The following is a 16,966-nucleotide window of genomic DNA, read 5'->3' as shown; positions in this document are numbered from 1 at the left end:
TCGTGAATTTCATGAAAGGCCTTATCACCACTAGGAAGCCTTTCTTCTAGAAACTTTGTCAAACCTTCCTTTAAACCTTCCATGTATGCTTTTAAATCATTCATATCACCTTTTATTTCTGCTTTTAAGCCATCCATGTCCCATTTTAAGTCATCCATGTCCCTTTTTATTTCATGTTTGGTTGTTCTTTGTGAGAGAAAAATTTCTTGCACTTGGTCTCATAATTTTGATCTACCATGTTGCAATTCTTCCTCTTCATGCATCATAGTAGAGCTTTCTTAGAGCTTAATGGGTGTAGAATTTTTTTGTTTGGGAGGAATTTTAGAACAAGATACTGATATTTATGCTTCAATATGCCCTTTAAATCACTTCAAACTGATTTTTCAAACAAAAGTTATCCAATTTTAAAAAATACACAAATTTGTCTTGCTTTTAGGAGCTCAATATTGAAACTATTGTATCTATATAATTTTGGCTCTCCAAGGTCTGAAATTTTGTCCTATGGTAACCCTCTGAGTCTTCTTTCCAACATAATAATTTAAACTGAGATTTGATTCCTCAAGATAAAGTTATGCCCAATATCCCACGATGACCTAGTTATGGACTTGTTCAGAAGAGTGAACTTGTACGAAATGTCATGTTTCATTGTTTCAACCTTCATCCCTGAAAATGATACACGACAAACGAAATTTTATGAATTTTCAGTCAATTTTTACGAAATTCAAATATGATGCTCCTAGAGAATGTTATTACAGTTTTCCCTAGGTCACTTATTCAAGACTCAATTCTGGAGCATGTGAAAACCCTAAACTTTTGAGACCATATCTCAAAAAATATAGTGAACCAAGATCTACTTTTTTTACACGAAGTTTAGCAATATTTCAGCTCCAGGTGGCCATAATTTCAGCTTCTAAAGCCTCATAGAAAAGAATTTATAGAAAAAATCCAAAATGATCTATTTGAAGCAGCGAAACCCTAGAGTCCAAAGCTCTAATACCAAATGTTATGTAACTAGATTACAAAACATAAAAAGAGATAGAACAATGACTCTAAAATTACCCTCTTCGAAGGGGAAACCTCCTTTACATCACATAAATGAACAATTCTAGGATGATATAGACGACAAGACCTCCTTGGTATATATAGGAGACTAATAAATATAAATAGGGTGTACATAACAATAATAATGTAAGGGTTCAACAACAAAAATAATAGGCTTCTATGAGGCACAACAATAACAACATAGGGGCTACCTGGGGTACAACAATAACAATATGGGGGCTATACTACTATCATATAGGCCTAGAACTCCCTCTTTTCATATGCATGCCCATTTTTTACCTTAAATTTTAATTTAATATTTGGCTTAAGCCCATAAATTAGCTCGTTTCCACTCGTGGGGTCATATAAGACCAAATTCTCTTGTATGACTTAGTATGTAGTAGTGTTGTACTTTATTAATATGAGTATGACTACATATCACATAGCTAGGATTTGTATCCTTTTACCACATAGACTCTCAAACCCAAAAATTATAAGCACGTGCATGTAAGGCTAACACATCCTATATCACTAGCTTAATAAGAATATGCACCAATACATACAAGGAGTGATATTGAGGGTATCATAAATTTCCTTCCAATGAGTAAAAATACTAAATATGTGTATATCTTACCATTTTGCAATGAATTTCTTGCTTAATAAACACTTGTAGAGTTTGATTTTCCCATTTGGATTTTAGTATAAAAAAGTCTATGTTTCCTTCTCGTGTTAATTGTTTTGTATACTTGATTTAGTTTTGGTTTTCATATGTTCTTGAATTTTATGCAAACCACAAGGTATCCGTTACTTTATGGTGTGTTTACATGAATACCTATTCAATGTGCAAAGAGAACATGCAATTTGAGAATATATTTAGATGATGTGCGTAGATAACATGTGAATATGACAAGTAGCAAGCGATTACCAAAATGTAAATATGACAAGTAGCCAGTGATTACCAAAATATACTTAAGATGAGATTATCTTGTCATGTGTTAGAATTTAACTTAGGTGAAGAGGATAATAATAAGTCATCCTAAGTATCCAAATTAAATCCAATTGACAAAACTAAACATGAGTATATAAATGTACCTGCAAATTTATTTGCAAGGCTTGTCTAGAAACCAAGAAGTATGGTGGTGGCCCTTGTTTAGTACAAACTTAAAAGGTTTTCTAAGTATTTTAGGTTTTGGAGTTTTTCTAACTATTTTAGATTTTAGAGTTTTTTTCATTCTAAAATTAGGTCAAACAAATTTTGATCAAATCTTTAATTTTTGTTATTTAAAATGTCTTATACATAAATCAATTTGTGCACTCAAATGGTACACAATGACTATTAAAATTTATAATTCCAACAAATTCCTATCAAATTTCAATTAAATTAACTAACAAAATTGTAAAGAGAAAAACTCTAGAAAAGCTAGAATACACTAACGTAATGCAAGTGTGGTCTTCAGATTTAGTAAAGGTAACTTAATGTGCGTTATCCACTTTCAGAATGAAGAGGATCCGTTGGAGGGGTTTGGCTGGAGCTTCGATCATTTTCTTCTTTAAACGATGTCCAGAGGCACGTTCCATGCTATAGATTCGATTATCCATCCCATCACAATGGGACAACACAAATCTGTTTTATACTATCGTATGAAAAAGTACTGGATCTTAAATTGATATTATCCCGAAGATATTTAAGATTACAGGGTTTAAACTCTTCCAATGAAGTAGACGCTCATGGGTCCCAAATTCCACTTAGAATGGTAAGCGATTGAGTCTGGTGGGTCACTCATTCCACTACGAGAAGTCCTCCGACTCGGACTTTCCATCCAGCCTGTGGATCTGCCCTACAAATATCGCAATTTCCATCCCCTCTTCATCGTAAATCTGAGTAAGTTGCTCGTGTAATGCCTATGGAAGTCTAATCAGCTCAGTTTTCCGGCTGTTCAAGCAAGAAAGGAAACAACTGAAGGCCATGGAGGGAGCACTGAATGCCCAGAACGATACCAATGGTGGTTTTTATGATAATGATTTAGAGATGGCTGTGGTTCATAAAGTGAGCCTCGGGCCTCCGAAGAGTACACTGAATCGCATTGAAGGGGCTGTGAAGGAGACTCTATTTCCGGACGACCCCTTTAGACAGTTCAAAAATCAACCAGCAAAACGGAAGTGTTTGCTGGGAGTTCAGTATGTGTTTCCAATACTTGAATGGGCACCCAAATATTCAATACATCTTCTAAAGTCTGATATTATCTCTGGATTAACTATAGCCAGCCTGGCCATACCGCAGGCAGGTTTCTATGCAGAAAATCATTAGTGATGTCAAATGGGGTTTTATTTACTTTAGAAATTTAATGAGACTAATACAAGGATGATAATTGACTGTGACTTGCAGGGTATAAGCTATGCTAAGTTGGCCAATCTTCCACCTATTCTTGGCCTTTGTGAGTTGTTTAGATCAGATTCGTTTTGAACCTGAATTTTTTTTGGCAACACATTACTTATTTTAGTATGAAAATTTTTCACATTTTTTGAGAACTTTTTCTAGAATATTTGTGTGTGTTGAGAGCTTTTTCTAGACCATTATATGTTTTTGTTGAGGTGTCCGGCTAACACTCCACCATCTTCGAATATTTTGAGTTCTTATATAAATCAGACAGTATTTCCAATTAATTGCATGTAATTAACTAATGTATGAGAGGTCCGTTGAAATTTGTCATGCATGCAGACTCGAGCTTCGTCCCACCTCTCGTTTATGCAATGCTAGGAAGTTCGAAGGACCTTGCCGTGGGAACCGTTGCCGTTGTATCTCTTCTTCTGACATCCCTCTTTAGCAGTGAGGTCTCTCCAGTGGAGAATCCAGTCTTATATTTGCACTTGGCCTTCACAGCAACCTTTCTTGCAGGGATTTTTCAAACAGCTTTGGGCATTTTCAGGTAATAATTGGCACAGTTGTATACTAATTTGTGACAGCAATACAGCATCTTTAACCTAGATTTCATACGCCACTGGTTCAGAATACATGTGATATGAGAAAGTTGAATAGCGTAGCTATGAATAGAACAATTTGTTTGTATGACTTCACAAGTACGTAGGCAGAACTTTATAATTTATCTGAATTATCTATATAAGGTTACAAAACAGATGAAATATCTGCTCTGAATGATTATGATGATGGAATATATATATTTTGGAATGACTCATAAACTTATCTAACTATAAACAATTAATCTATCTAATAAAAGAATAAAATAATTATTTAAAGGATATTCTTTATAATTAAATTATTAGTCTACTATTCTATTGCAATCAATACATAGATATATGATTAGATAATTTGTGTATTGGTTTTTAGAGAGGAAAGCAAACACTTTGCCATAATCTGACAGATAGTAGACGATTTCAGGCTTTGGTTGTCTGTTGATTGTGATGCAATATTATTGGACCCAGGTTGGGATTCATCATAGACTTCCTGTCACATGCAACTATAATAGGATTCATGGCGGGCGCAGCTACAGTCGTGTCCCTTCAACAACTAAAAGGCATCCTTGGACTCCACCAATTTACGAAAAAGACAGACATAGTATCTGTCATGCGTTCAGTCTGGGGACAAACACACCAGGTCGGTACATGGATAAACGCGTTGAAGGCACTGGAGTCTATGTTATCACTGTTTTTGTTTTTTCATGAAAATAGCTGTGATTCTAATTTCTGACCAACCTGTATCATCCCGTGATGCCTTTTCTGTGTGCAGTGGAGATGGGAAACCATAGTAATGGGGTTATCATTTCTCTGCCTTCTCCTCGTTACCCGCCACATTGTCAGTGACTTTGTAACTTTCTGCTCATCATGGTTACATTATTTAGTTTTGCAGACCCACAATAAAATGTCCCGGAATTATTGTTTCCTGGATTGATATATTAATTGATGTTTTCTGGTGCTGACAGAGCAAGAAAATGCCCAGGCTATTTTGGATATCAGCTGCTACTCCTCTGACAACTGTTATTGTGGGCAGCCTGATGGTCTTTGTAACACACGCTGACAAACATGGGGTTGCTATTGTAAGTTTATGTATAACCTTTTCAATACAAGTCCTCATGTCTGTGTTTCACCATAAAATTGAAAACAGCCCTTATAACGTATCTGTAGGCTGTAGCTAACAAACCCAAACTGGAGCATGTAATTCAGTTAGATAAGATCAGCTCTCGTAATGGAGCTCGCAAAAAAGACTATTAAATCTGTTTTCATTTTTTGGTAATGGATAGATCAGTTATTTTTTTTGTTGGTATATGATAAACTATGGTATTGAAGATAAAGGGTTTTCTGAAAAGGGGGTGATATGCAAGTATGCCCAATATGCGTTGGAATACATAAAAATGCCTTGGGAAAACTTAGAATTGACCAATATGAAGAAAGTGAGAAGATAGGGTTGTGTGGCCATCAATAAATTTTATTTTCTAGATAGACTTCTTCAGCTTAATTGTGTAAGTAGGCTCCACATTTTCGGCATCCTTACACAGTTTGCATCACATAAGTCCATTACAATATGAATAATTATGAAAATCTGCATTCAAATAAACCTGAATTTGCTCATTTCATTCCCAAATTCTTTGACACTTCTTTTGTGTTCATTTCTGTGTCATTCGCTTGGAACAGGTTGGTGACCTCAAAAAGGGATTGAATCCATTGTCCATAAACCAATTTGTTTTCGAGGGTCGATATCTGCAAACCGTTTTAAAGGCGGGATTGATAACTGCCATCCTTACGCTCACTGTATGGCCTCCCCAGTCCTACTCAGTTACAAATTGTTTTTACTGTATTTAGAGATCAACATATGTATTGATGTCCACAAGCTTGTTAATTGTTTGAAATCATGCAGGAGGGAATTGCGATCGGTCGAACTTTTGCTCTGTTCAAAAATTACCATATCGATGGCAATAAAGAAATGATTGCCATTGGGATGATGAATATTGTGGGTTCCTGTACCTCTTGCTATATTACGACAGGTATTCATTCCACTTTATCTCTGCACTTAACTCACAGAATTTCATATGGCATTCAGTGAAATTGTGAATTTTGTTGTTGTAGATGAGAACCCATGAGCTCATGGAGCAAGATGTGCTTATTCATAAATTATATATCCATGAATTTGTTGCAGGTGCATTCTCGAGGTCAGCTGTGAACTACAATGCTGGCTGCAAGTCAGCAGTGTCGAATATTGTGATGGCCACTGCAGTAATGATAGTGCTTCTGTTTCTGACTCCTCTTTTTCATTACACTCCTCTTGTAGCGTTATCTTCCATCATAACTTCAGCCATGCTTGGATTAATCGATGTGAACGCATTCCATCACTTCTGGAAGGTGGACAAGCTTGATTTCTTAGTCGCATTGGCGGCCTATCTTGGAGTCGTCTTTGTTGATGTTCAAATTGGTCTGGCCATAGCGGTATGTTGATTCTTTTCACCTGATGCTATTTTTCTTCAGGATGGGTTACACCCCTTTCTAAATGAACCAAATGTTAGAGCCATATTTTAGGCATATAAACTAGAAATTGAAATTAAATCATTAAACCAGAATTTCCATCATAGACCTGGCATTAATTTGTACTCTTATTAGAATGTTGAAATCGTAGGATCCAGCTGTTTATATATTTGCTGAGAAATTCATCCTTACAATACAGGTGGCCATTTCTATGGTAAGAGTAATACTGCACGTTACAAGGCCTCATACTGCAGTCCTTGGGAACATTCCCAACACTACCGTTTACAGAAGCATTGAACAGTATACAGATGCCACCAGAATTCCAGGGATTCTCATTCTCCGCATTGAGGCTCCAATCTACTTTATGAATTCAAGCTATTTAAGAGAAAGGTTTATCTTCTTTTTCAATTATAACCTTCTGCTCACGGTTGAACCACTTAGTTCAGAAGAACAGCATAGCTCTATACCATGTTATCATTTTCGGTCATGAAAATTAAAAAAAATATACCTTCTTGTTTATTTTTTTTCTAAAATACACTTGACAAGCTTGAGAGGGTGTTGATTACAAGGCACATATCAGTCAAAAGCCAAGCTTGAGTGGGAAATGAACCTAAGAAGATACTGCTCAAAGTCAATTCAGAAACATATTACTCACAAACCGATTCCAATCCAAATCAGAAGTTTTGCACTTAAAAGCCGAGACACCAAGAAGAATATCAATAGGAAATTAAGTAAAGTTTTTCTGTAGAAATTAGATAAGAGAAATTTTTGGCTATGGGTTTTGAACTAATAAATGTGGTATTGATGATGTACTACACTTGTTTTTAGAAAAGCCTGGCAAAAAATTTCTTTTATATGATTTTAACAGAAAAAAATTGCTTAATTCATTATGGATCACAAAATCTTAATAATAGGAAAAAATAACTTTACCTTGATTAAATTATAGACTTAATTAAATTATGGAATAATAGGAAATTTTAGATTATGCAATAATAGGAAATTTTGAAGGATACGAGAAATCAAATAGTTGATTTTTCTTATATATTTTGTAATTGAATCTACTACCAACCCGCTCTAGGGAGTAAGCAAACTGACCCTTTAGTAAGGCCTAGAACTCAGTTTTTTGTTGTTGTCGACTTGAGACCACTCAGCCAACTTAGATCCATGAAAATAAAGCCAAGAACTTCACCTAGCTTACCATGGTACAATTAAGCGGCTTTACCTTAATCTGCTAATTATGTTGTCCCCTGCACAGGATAATACGATGGATAGAAGATGAAGAGGAGAGGCTCGCAAAGGTGGACGAAGACAAGTTGCGATACGTTATTCTGGATATAGCTCGTAAGTTCAAAAAATAAATCAATGCATTATGTATTTTCATGAATCTCTGACTTTAGGAATATCTAATATCTAAGAATCTGACCATCAAGAGAGAACTAGAAGTCAATTGTTTTTTAAATAATGATCCATATCAGTATTATTAACGTTTATATTTCTTTGCTTTTGCAGCTGTAGCCAGCATTGACACCACTGGAATTAATATGCTCGAAGAACTTCAGAAAACAGTGGATAGACAAGGTCTTCAAGTAAGGAACTAGGTTTGATTATCTATACATTTTGGTCAATATTAATACTATTGAGTTAACCAGTTCGGTCTTTAATTTTTTTACTGTATAAATGGTTTCAGCTGGCTTTAAGCAACCCGGGAGCCGACGTGTTGGAGAAGCTCCAGCGGGCAAAGTTCACTGAATTTCTGGGGCAGAATTGGTTGTTCCTCACTGTTGGCGAGGGTGCGGAAGTTTGCAAATCTCTGCTACATGATCAGAAGCTGAAGACCTCAAAAAATGGAATTAGTACGAACGAATGACACGAATAATCAGATCACTATGACTGTGATATACCGCTCATATATCATCCGGAAGCTCAGTGTTCTCTTCTCCACGGTCTGCTACAGTAGTTCTATTCTCCACAGTCTGCTACAGTAGAAGAAGTTTTGATAGAACGAATGAATAACCATAAAAATCCACGAAGAAGCTCCAACGATGATAGCATCGTTGTCGGATTTTATCTCTTGGGTTTACAAAGTCATTGTGTAATATAGTATTTCATAATAAATCATGCATTCTGACCGCGTCTAAGGCTATAATGCTCAAATTTTCTTGAATGGAATGCTGCGAGTTGATTGCACGCTCTACATGATTTTGTCTTGGTGGCCGATGATACTTGGAAAGTCAACGATTGCGCTTGAGGGTTGTTTAATATTGATTTTTGAATTTGGATATATATAATTTTAATAATTTTCTATTAGTTGGTGAGGATTACATTCTGATGAGCTCATTTTTCAACATGTTAACGCCACATCCCTATTTGATTTATTTGATTGGTTGGCTATAAAATACAGATGGAAGAAAATTGGTAATAATCCAACAAAACTAAAAGACAACGTTTAATAGGCCCAAAACTGATCTTGTGTTGCAAAACATTAATTCCAATGACCTTGTGCATTCAATTCGTTGTCTAGTTTCTTTTGGAGAATTCACGAAAGGGTTTCGAGAGTTCAATTAGTTTCTTGAGGAAGCCATCACCACCAACATTCGAGAACCTCCATCACCGTGCATAAAATTATTATTTGGTAACATGAAATCCAAGCGTGTTTGTGTTCAATTCTGTGTTTGTGTTCTCTGATATGGTATCACAACTCAGTGCAAGAGTTATGGTTTCGGTGTTGGTGAGCTGCATAAAGGAGGCAGTGACTCGGAAGGCTCTATTATGTGCAAAGAGAGTAGTGGAGTTAATAGAACAGAAGCTTTGTGAAGCTTGTGAGTTGCCGCTATGTGTTGTCCTGAGACTATTCAGTCTAGCTGAGTATTTGTAAGTGCCATTGGAAGAGTCTGAATCTTTGGTGGTGGATGAAAGCATTCTCTGTTGGGTGAAATGTGTAAGTTAAAAATAATGGAGAAATGGTTATATGGTTGTAACGCATCTCCTTAGTTTAGGATTTGTTCCTAGAGTTTAGGAGGTTGTTCACAACTACCTAATTTTCAGTGATGTATTTAATATTGTAATATTCATTTGATGTAATGTAGAGTGAACGAGAGAGAGAGTCTCCTCTTTGTTTGATTGCAGTCTCCAGGTGCTGTACACACCTATGAGCTGCAACTCCTTCATTTAATTCAAAGTTTGATTTTTATCTTGGTATCAGAGCTTAGGGTAGAGATAGCCTCAAATTTTTTTAGGGATGTATCATTAGTTACATATCTGTAGTGGTAGGAGAGCATGTAAATGTATTTGTGTGATCAGGTGGAACTACAGTAACACCTGGAGCGAAGGGTCTCAGATGATTGATCATCTCTGAACCGAAGAAAGGGTTGGAGCACATTTTTTTTTCAAAAGAAGCAGCAGTTGGCGCGGATTTTTTGTAGACAGTCGCGCCAATACAGAACAGAACAGACGAACGCGATTTTTTTAAATAAAAGACACGCCCATTGGCGCGGGTTTGAGGCTGATAAGAGCGCCAGGTAAAAAGTAACTGAATTGGCGTGGATCCGTGGCTGTTAATCGCGCCAATTTCCGTGCACATCGTGAATTTTTCTTTTCCATAATTGGCGCGGATTTGTGGTTGTTCAGAGCGCCAAAGAGCCAACCTCTTTCTCTCTGAAATTTGCAATTTTTCGTTGCAGATCAGAGTTGCCCGGTGGTGGCACGTGGAGATTTCTGCTCGGTGGCAACAGATTTGATTTGCCCGGTGGTGGCAAATTGAGGTTCCTTGATCCGCTCGGAGGTAGCAGATCGGACCTGCCCAGTGGTGGCCAATCAGAGCTCTGTGATCTGCTCGGTGGAAGCAGATCGGTTTTTTGCCCGGTGGCGGCACAGTGCAGCTCCTCGATCTGTTCGGTGGAAGCAGATCGCCTTTTGCCCGGTGGTGGCGCAGTGAAGTCCCTGATCTGTTCGGTGGAAGTAGATCGGACTTGCCTGGTGGTGGCACAGTGAAGTGCCTGATCTATTCGGTGGTAGCAGATCGGACATGCCCGGTGGTGGCACAGTGAAGTTCCTGATCTGTTCGGTGGTAGCAGATCGGACTTGCCTGGTGGTGGCCGATTGGAGTGTTCAGTTGGGCAAAAATGAATAACAGTATAGAATCATACCTCCACGAGTCTGGCAAACTCGATGGATCGAATTTCTCCAACTGGAAATTCAAAATGCAAACTTTGCTGGAGAGTGTAAATGCATGGTCAATCGTTGAGGGAAATGAGCAGAGATCTGGAACAGCGACCCAAGAACAAGATTGGGATAAGAGAGAAACGAAAGCAAAAGTTATACTGAAGATGTATGTTAAGGACAATTTATCCCACATATCAGAGATTCCAAGCCAGCCGCTGATATATGGACAACGATTAAGAACTTGTACGAGACACAGAATACAAATCGTGTTCTGGCACTCAAAGGCAAGCTGTTTGCATTGAATATGGACGAGAATGAGTCCGTTGCTGGATTCATGGCCAGAATCAAGGATCTGAGTGACAAACTGGGAGCTATTGGAGAAAAGGTGTCCGACCCAGATCTAGTCACACTCACATTGAACAGAATGACTGATGAATACTAGACGTTCATCACAGGACTGTCAGCGAGGGAGAAAGCCCCTTCATTTGATGAGCTAACATCGATTCTGCTCTAGGAGGAGGAGCAACGACAGAATCTGAAAACTCAGAGCAATGACGTTGCTCTGATGGCGAAGAGGCGACAGTACAGAGGAAAGCAGCACCAGCACCAGCCAACACCAACAACTACAGCAGCAACAGCAGAAAGGAGCCAACTCTTTTCAAAAGAGATCATTCAGAGGTATGACTGATAATTATGTTAAGAGATGTTTTTATTGTGGGAAACCTGGTCATCAGATTAAACAATGCTATAAGAGGTAGACGGATGAAAGAAGAGGCAAACATAGGAAACACCAGGACTGTTTTGTTGGAGGAGAGGAGGACCACAGCCATGATTCTCGACTATTCACAGTCGATTGTGCTCTTTCAGCATCAAGGGAGATGAGGATGACATATGGTATGTCGACTCTGCCGCATCCTCACATATGACCGGTAAGAAGGACTGTTTTGAATTTCTTGATGAATTTGCATGTGGATCAAAAATTTATCTAAGAGATAACAGTGGGTATGAGATCAAAGGATATGGAGATATTCCTGTGAAGCTACCTAGTGGCGACATTAAACATCTTAAAAATGTATTATATGTTCCAGGAATTAAGAAAAACTTCATCTCTGTCTCAATGATCACAGACCAGGACATGCAGGTGCAATTATTTAAGAATGGTTGTGTCATTAAGGATAGCCAGATGGAAATAGTTGCAACAGGAGTACGTGTGGGGAATTTGTACAGATTGGATGCAAAGAGTATGCCACGACAAGCAATGGTTACAGTTGGATCAACAGTCGAAAATCTCTGGCATCAGAGATTTGAACATCTCAATTTGCAAGACCTCATCTTACTTCAGAAGAAAGGTATCGATGGACTCCCTGTTTTTCATAATGTCAAGCTGGAATGTGATGGATGTGCATTAGGGAAAATGCATAGAGAAGAGGTCCCTTTGCATGTCAACAGAAAGGAAAGAGACATCCTAGAACTAGTGCATACAGATATTTGTGGATGTATGCAAACTAGGTCCTTAGGAGGTGCATATTATTTTCTGCTGTTTACAGATGATTGCACTAGGTTTTCATGGGTGTATTTTTTAAGTAAAAAGAGTCAAGCCTTTCGGTACTTTAAAGAGTTTAAATCTATGATAGAGAACCAAACATGAAAGAGGATAAATATTCTCCGCTCGGACCAAGGGGGAGAATATAGGTTAGGAGAGTTCATGAACTTCTGCAAGTAGCATGGGATTATGAAGCAATTCACAGTGCCACACACTCCACAGCAAAATGGAGTAGCAGAACGCAAGAACAGAACTCTTGTGGAGTGCGCCAGAAGTATGCTTCTAGAAATGAACAGTGACGAAGATGAGGAGCAGGAGCAGGATCAGAAACAAGAAGAAGTAGCAGCAGATAGTGTAATAAGTGATGATGCAGGCCCGGAAAGTGCTGAAACAGATAGGAGTTGAGGTTATTCAGATTCTGATTGGGCAGGTGACCTGGATGATCGTAGATCCATCACAGGTTACGCATTTAGTATTGGATCTAGGGTTATTTCGTGGAGTAGCAAAAAGCAAAGTACTGTAGCATTATCATCATGTGAAGCTGAGTACCAGGCGTTGTGTGCAGCTACATGCGAAGCCATCTGGTTGAGGAGATTGCTTAGCGATGCAGGCGAAGGACAGAAAGAAGCAACCAGCATCAAAACTGACAACCAGAGCACAATAAAGCTTGCATACAATCCAGTTTTCCATAAAAATACCAAACATATTGACACTCATTTTCACTTTGTTCGAGAAAAGATACAGTCAAAAGAAATATGTGTGGAGTATTGTAACACTTGTGATAATTTAGCTGATATTTTTACTAAGCCTCTAGGGCGAGTAAAGTTTGAGTTATTTAGAGGGATGTTAGGAGTGCAGAATAACCCTTTCTCCATTAAGGGGGGGAGTTAAAAATAATGGAGAAATGGTTATATGGTTGTAACGCATCTCCTTAGTTTAGGATTTGTTCCTAGAGTTTAGGAGGTTGTTTACAACTACCTAATTTTCAGTGATGTATTTAATATTGTAATATTCATTTGATGTAATGTAGAGTGAACGAGAGAGAGAGTCTCCTCTTTGTTTGAGTGCAGTCTCCAGGTGCTGTACACACCTGTGAGCTGCAACTCCTTCATTTAATTCAAAGTTTGATTTTTATCTGTGTAGTGTTGTGATATTGTCTGTGTGAGCTCCGTGGAAGCGTCAAAGACGTGTTGAGCTGAAGATTGAAGATGTTGAAGATTGTAAAGAATTTCCAATCAAAGGTGAAGTAACTTGTTGCCAGTTGAAGGAGATTCTGTGTTGAGAGTTGCAGCATGGAGGAGCTAACTTGAGAACCAGCTAGCGTTAATACTGCTAGACAAGTATTTTTTGAGGATTCGCTAAAGGTTTGAGCAGCGTTGTGGGGCCATGAAGATTTGAGCACTGTTGTTGCTTTCTGTTCTTCTTGTTCTTCGAATTTTGCAGAAAAATCTATTTGCAGTGGGTAAAGGCTTTGGTGAAGGGCGAATTGGCTGAAGTTGTTGTGTAAGAGATAGTTGAATGTGAGACGATTGAATGTGATTTCCCTATTCCAACCACGAAAAGAGGAGAGAGTCGTCGCGTCTTGTTTGTTGTTTGTTTTAGCTTGGAGCTCAAAATAGCCTTCGTTGGAACAAATTGTGCCAACAAGGCACTTAATATTCCAAGGGTAACGCTGATTTTATAAATGTTGTTGTACAATAGTATGAGAAATTTGGTATGAGCAAAACAAAGTTGAAGTTTTTTTTTTCACTTGGAATTAAGTTGATAATTACTTGGAGTTACATGGATATTTTACATATTGGGCTATTTACCATAAAGTAAGTATATGAATTTCTGTTATCTTTATTGTCAATACAAATTTCTCATTTTATGCAAAGTCCTAAGTTCGAACTTCCGTAAATTAGAAACATCGAATGATGCACTATTTTCAAATTATGTATGACCTAAGTTTATGTCCTTGATTGCTATAATGACTCAAGGATTTAATGGAAGTGGAAGGATTCTCTATGATCTAGTCTTGTTGAGATTTGCTCCAAAGAAATTGCAGGCTTTCTGACATATGGAGCTCTGTTGGATTTTAAAGTGTTTCCTATGTTGACATATGGAGCTTTGTTGAATTTTGAAGTGTTTCCTATGTTGCTCGATGTTGTTCTTTCCAGTTTGTGAGGAATTACTTGCGGCAAATAATTCGACATGTGAATCTTCAGAGCTTAAAACACCGATTTACAGAAATGGAAGAGAAAAGATTAGAGTATTGAAATAATAAATGTATACTGATAGAATTAAGATTTGAGAGTTAACTTCATGGAAGAAGTCTCTGTGAAATCATTTATGGTCACCTGTTCTACATTTAAGTCTAAGCTGGCACCCGCGGTGAGCTAATTTTGTCTGGTTGTTGTTACAGACTTACAATGAAACTAGAAGGGGGTTGGGAGACAAAATCATGAAACTTTAAGGCATGGTTGAGTGTTAGCGCTTTTGCTTATTGAAAGATTATAGGTGTGTTTTTTCCCAGCATAAGGAAGTGGAGAAATGAGTTGAATAATGTTTGATAGTGATTTTTTTGATGTTGTTTATTCAGAGAGTCCATTTGGAAGTATTTTTGGGCCGGGTAATATTTTGTATTCAGGTAGTATTTTTAAGTCTGAAGAAGTATTTGATAAACATAATGGTGTTGTTGATGCGCAGTCTATTCCACATGATCCTCCAATTACTCAAAGCAAAACATGCTTTTCCCAAAACCTAATTGTTAGAAATTTGATTGAATCTACTACTAAGATGGTTTTGATAATGGAGGATAGAAACAAGGATGTTGTTCAAACACCGCACATGTTCGAAGATGAGTGCATTTTGGTGGATGAAGAGGAACTTGGTCAGATACTTTACAAGGCTCCTTGTGATGGAAAGTGGGGAGAGCATGAATTAGATTACTTTTTTTTCACTTTTGAGGATGTTGCTTTGCATCCCAATCCAGAAGAGGTTGTTAAGTACGTAAACAAAGAGAAATTGAAGGAACTCATAAGGAAAGCAAGAAAAGTGAAGATGAAAATGCATCATCAAATGAACAAGCATGGACCCTTTAACAAGAAGGCAAAAATGAAGAATGTGTTATCAAATCGTGTGTTGTAGAGAATCCAGATTATATTATAAGCCTAGCTGAGACTTAGACCAGCGGGCATGTCAATTAAGATTATGCTTACAATGTCTTATGTATTGTGCTATAGTGTATTTTTTGTGTTTGTCATATGGTTGGAATTAAGGGGGAGTGTTGGAAAACATTAATTCCAACCACCATGTGCATTCAATGCGTTGTCTAGTTTCTATCTAGTTTCTTTTGGAGAGTTCAGGAAAGGGTTTCAAGAGTTCAGTTAGCTTCCTGAGGAAGCCATCACCACCGACATTCGAGAACCTTCATCACCGTGTATAAAATCATTATTTGGCAATGTGAAATCCAAGCTTGTGTGTTTGTGTTCAATTCTGTGTCTGCGTTCTCTGATATCTTCAGCAGTGTTACCACTTTCGTCTAGGGGATGAAAAGCATCATGAACATGGGATTCTGTATGAGACATGCGACCTTCAAAGCTGCCCATCCCATCTTGCCATCACTTTTGGTTGCAACAGAGAGAGTCTTGCAATGACTGTTGGTCAATAGTTTCTTCTACAAGGAAAATTTGGGCTTCTATAGAATCAAAAGGAGATGGTAAATCTACTCTCCTAAGAGAACCATAGAGAGGTTGCTTGAGCTCTCCTTCATCAAATAGCATGCCCCTTAAGGGTTGTCTCCATGGCCCCTTTTGCCCCCATCGTGTCGGGGTTTGTGTTGGAATATCTAATTCCTACTTGTTTCAGTTGTGATTCTTACTAAGTAAAGAATTTTGTTCCCAGTAGTTAGGATCTATTTCCTAGATTGGTGTGTGGTTGAGATAATCTCTCAACCAACAGATTGTGTGTCCATGATAGCATACCTATCTTGAGACAACACTTCTTGTATATATGTAATTGCATTTGATTAATAAATCAATTTGGATTCTCATATTTTATCATGGTATCAGAGCTGTGAGGGTCTGGCCCCTCGTGGGCTTGGCCCGCCCTGGGCTGAGGAAGGTTGGCCTGTCCTGGGCTGAGGAAATAAAATAATATTTTATTTATTTTTATAATTTTAGGTTTGTTTATTTATTTAGGCCCGTTAGACGAGCGTTTCAAGTTTGCCTGTGGTAGCGAGAGCATCGGTGGATCCGAATCGGTGGTGGGGGCGAATCGATGGATTTTGGACAGTCGTACGATGGATCGATGGATTTGTATGACTGCTCAACCCATGAAGGGGATGCTCACTAGCCTAGTGACAATTTTGAATTGGTCCTTTGTTAGAAATGATCAACCAAGATTTGAAACTTGCATGCAAATTGCCTTCCCATCAAGGATGAGGTGAAATATTTGGAAGCGGGTGGAATTAAGGTGATTCAAATTGACGAGGCAGAACTTAGAGAAGGTTTGCCTCTACGCAACACTGAACATACTTATTAGCTGGATTGGGTTGTACACGGATTGCACATCACTAATTGTGGTGTGCAAAATACCACTCAAGTCCATACTCACATGTGCTACTCAAACTTCAATGACATTATTCATTCCATGATTGATATAGATGTCGAAGTCATCACCATTGAGAATTCTCATTTCGATGAGAAACTTCTCTTAGTTTTCAGAGAGGGTTTGAAATATGATGTTGGAATCGCTCCTGGTGTCTAT

General features: G+C 37.9%; 1 protein-coding gene across 2 annotated transcripts; it reads left to right on the top strand.

The window, feature by feature from the left end:
- Positions 1-2,898: 2,898 nt before the first annotated feature.
- LOC149210948 (sulfate transporter 3.1-like) lies at positions 2,899-8,644 on the top strand. Of its 2 annotated transcripts, none has more exons than XM_089396834.1 (13): positions 2,899-3,322; positions 3,428-3,476; positions 3,761-3,968; positions 4,483-4,654; positions 4,787-4,852; positions 4,980-5,093; positions 5,689-5,805; positions 5,912-6,038; positions 6,191-6,477; positions 6,713-6,903; positions 7,769-7,854; positions 8,023-8,099; positions 8,201-8,644. In XM_089396834.1, exons 1-13 carry the CDS (start codon positions 3,008-3,010, stop codon positions 8,378-8,380), a joined length of 1,989 nt encoding a protein of 662 aa, XP_089252960.1. In that variant the 5' UTR covers positions 2,899-3,007; the 3' UTR covers positions 8,381-8,644. The 2 variants fall into 2 exon arrangements, with proteins under 2 accessions (XP_089252960.1, XP_089252961.1); XM_089396835.1 differs by having other exon boundaries at positions 3,115-3,219.
- Positions 8,645-16,966: the final 8,322 nt, after the last annotated feature.

Source organism: Pinus tabuliformis, chromosome 1_2 (genome assembly GCF_031772625.1).
Source record: "Pinus tabuliformis cultivar Carrire ecotype Pingquan chromosome 1_2, CPIR1, whole genome shotgun sequence".
Classification (NCBI taxonomy): Eukaryota; Viridiplantae; Streptophyta; class Pinopsida; order Pinales; family Pinaceae; genus Pinus; species Pinus tabuliformis.
The sequence above is the reverse complement of the archived record's forward strand: the minus strand, read 5'-3'. Positions and strand labels throughout refer to the sequence as shown.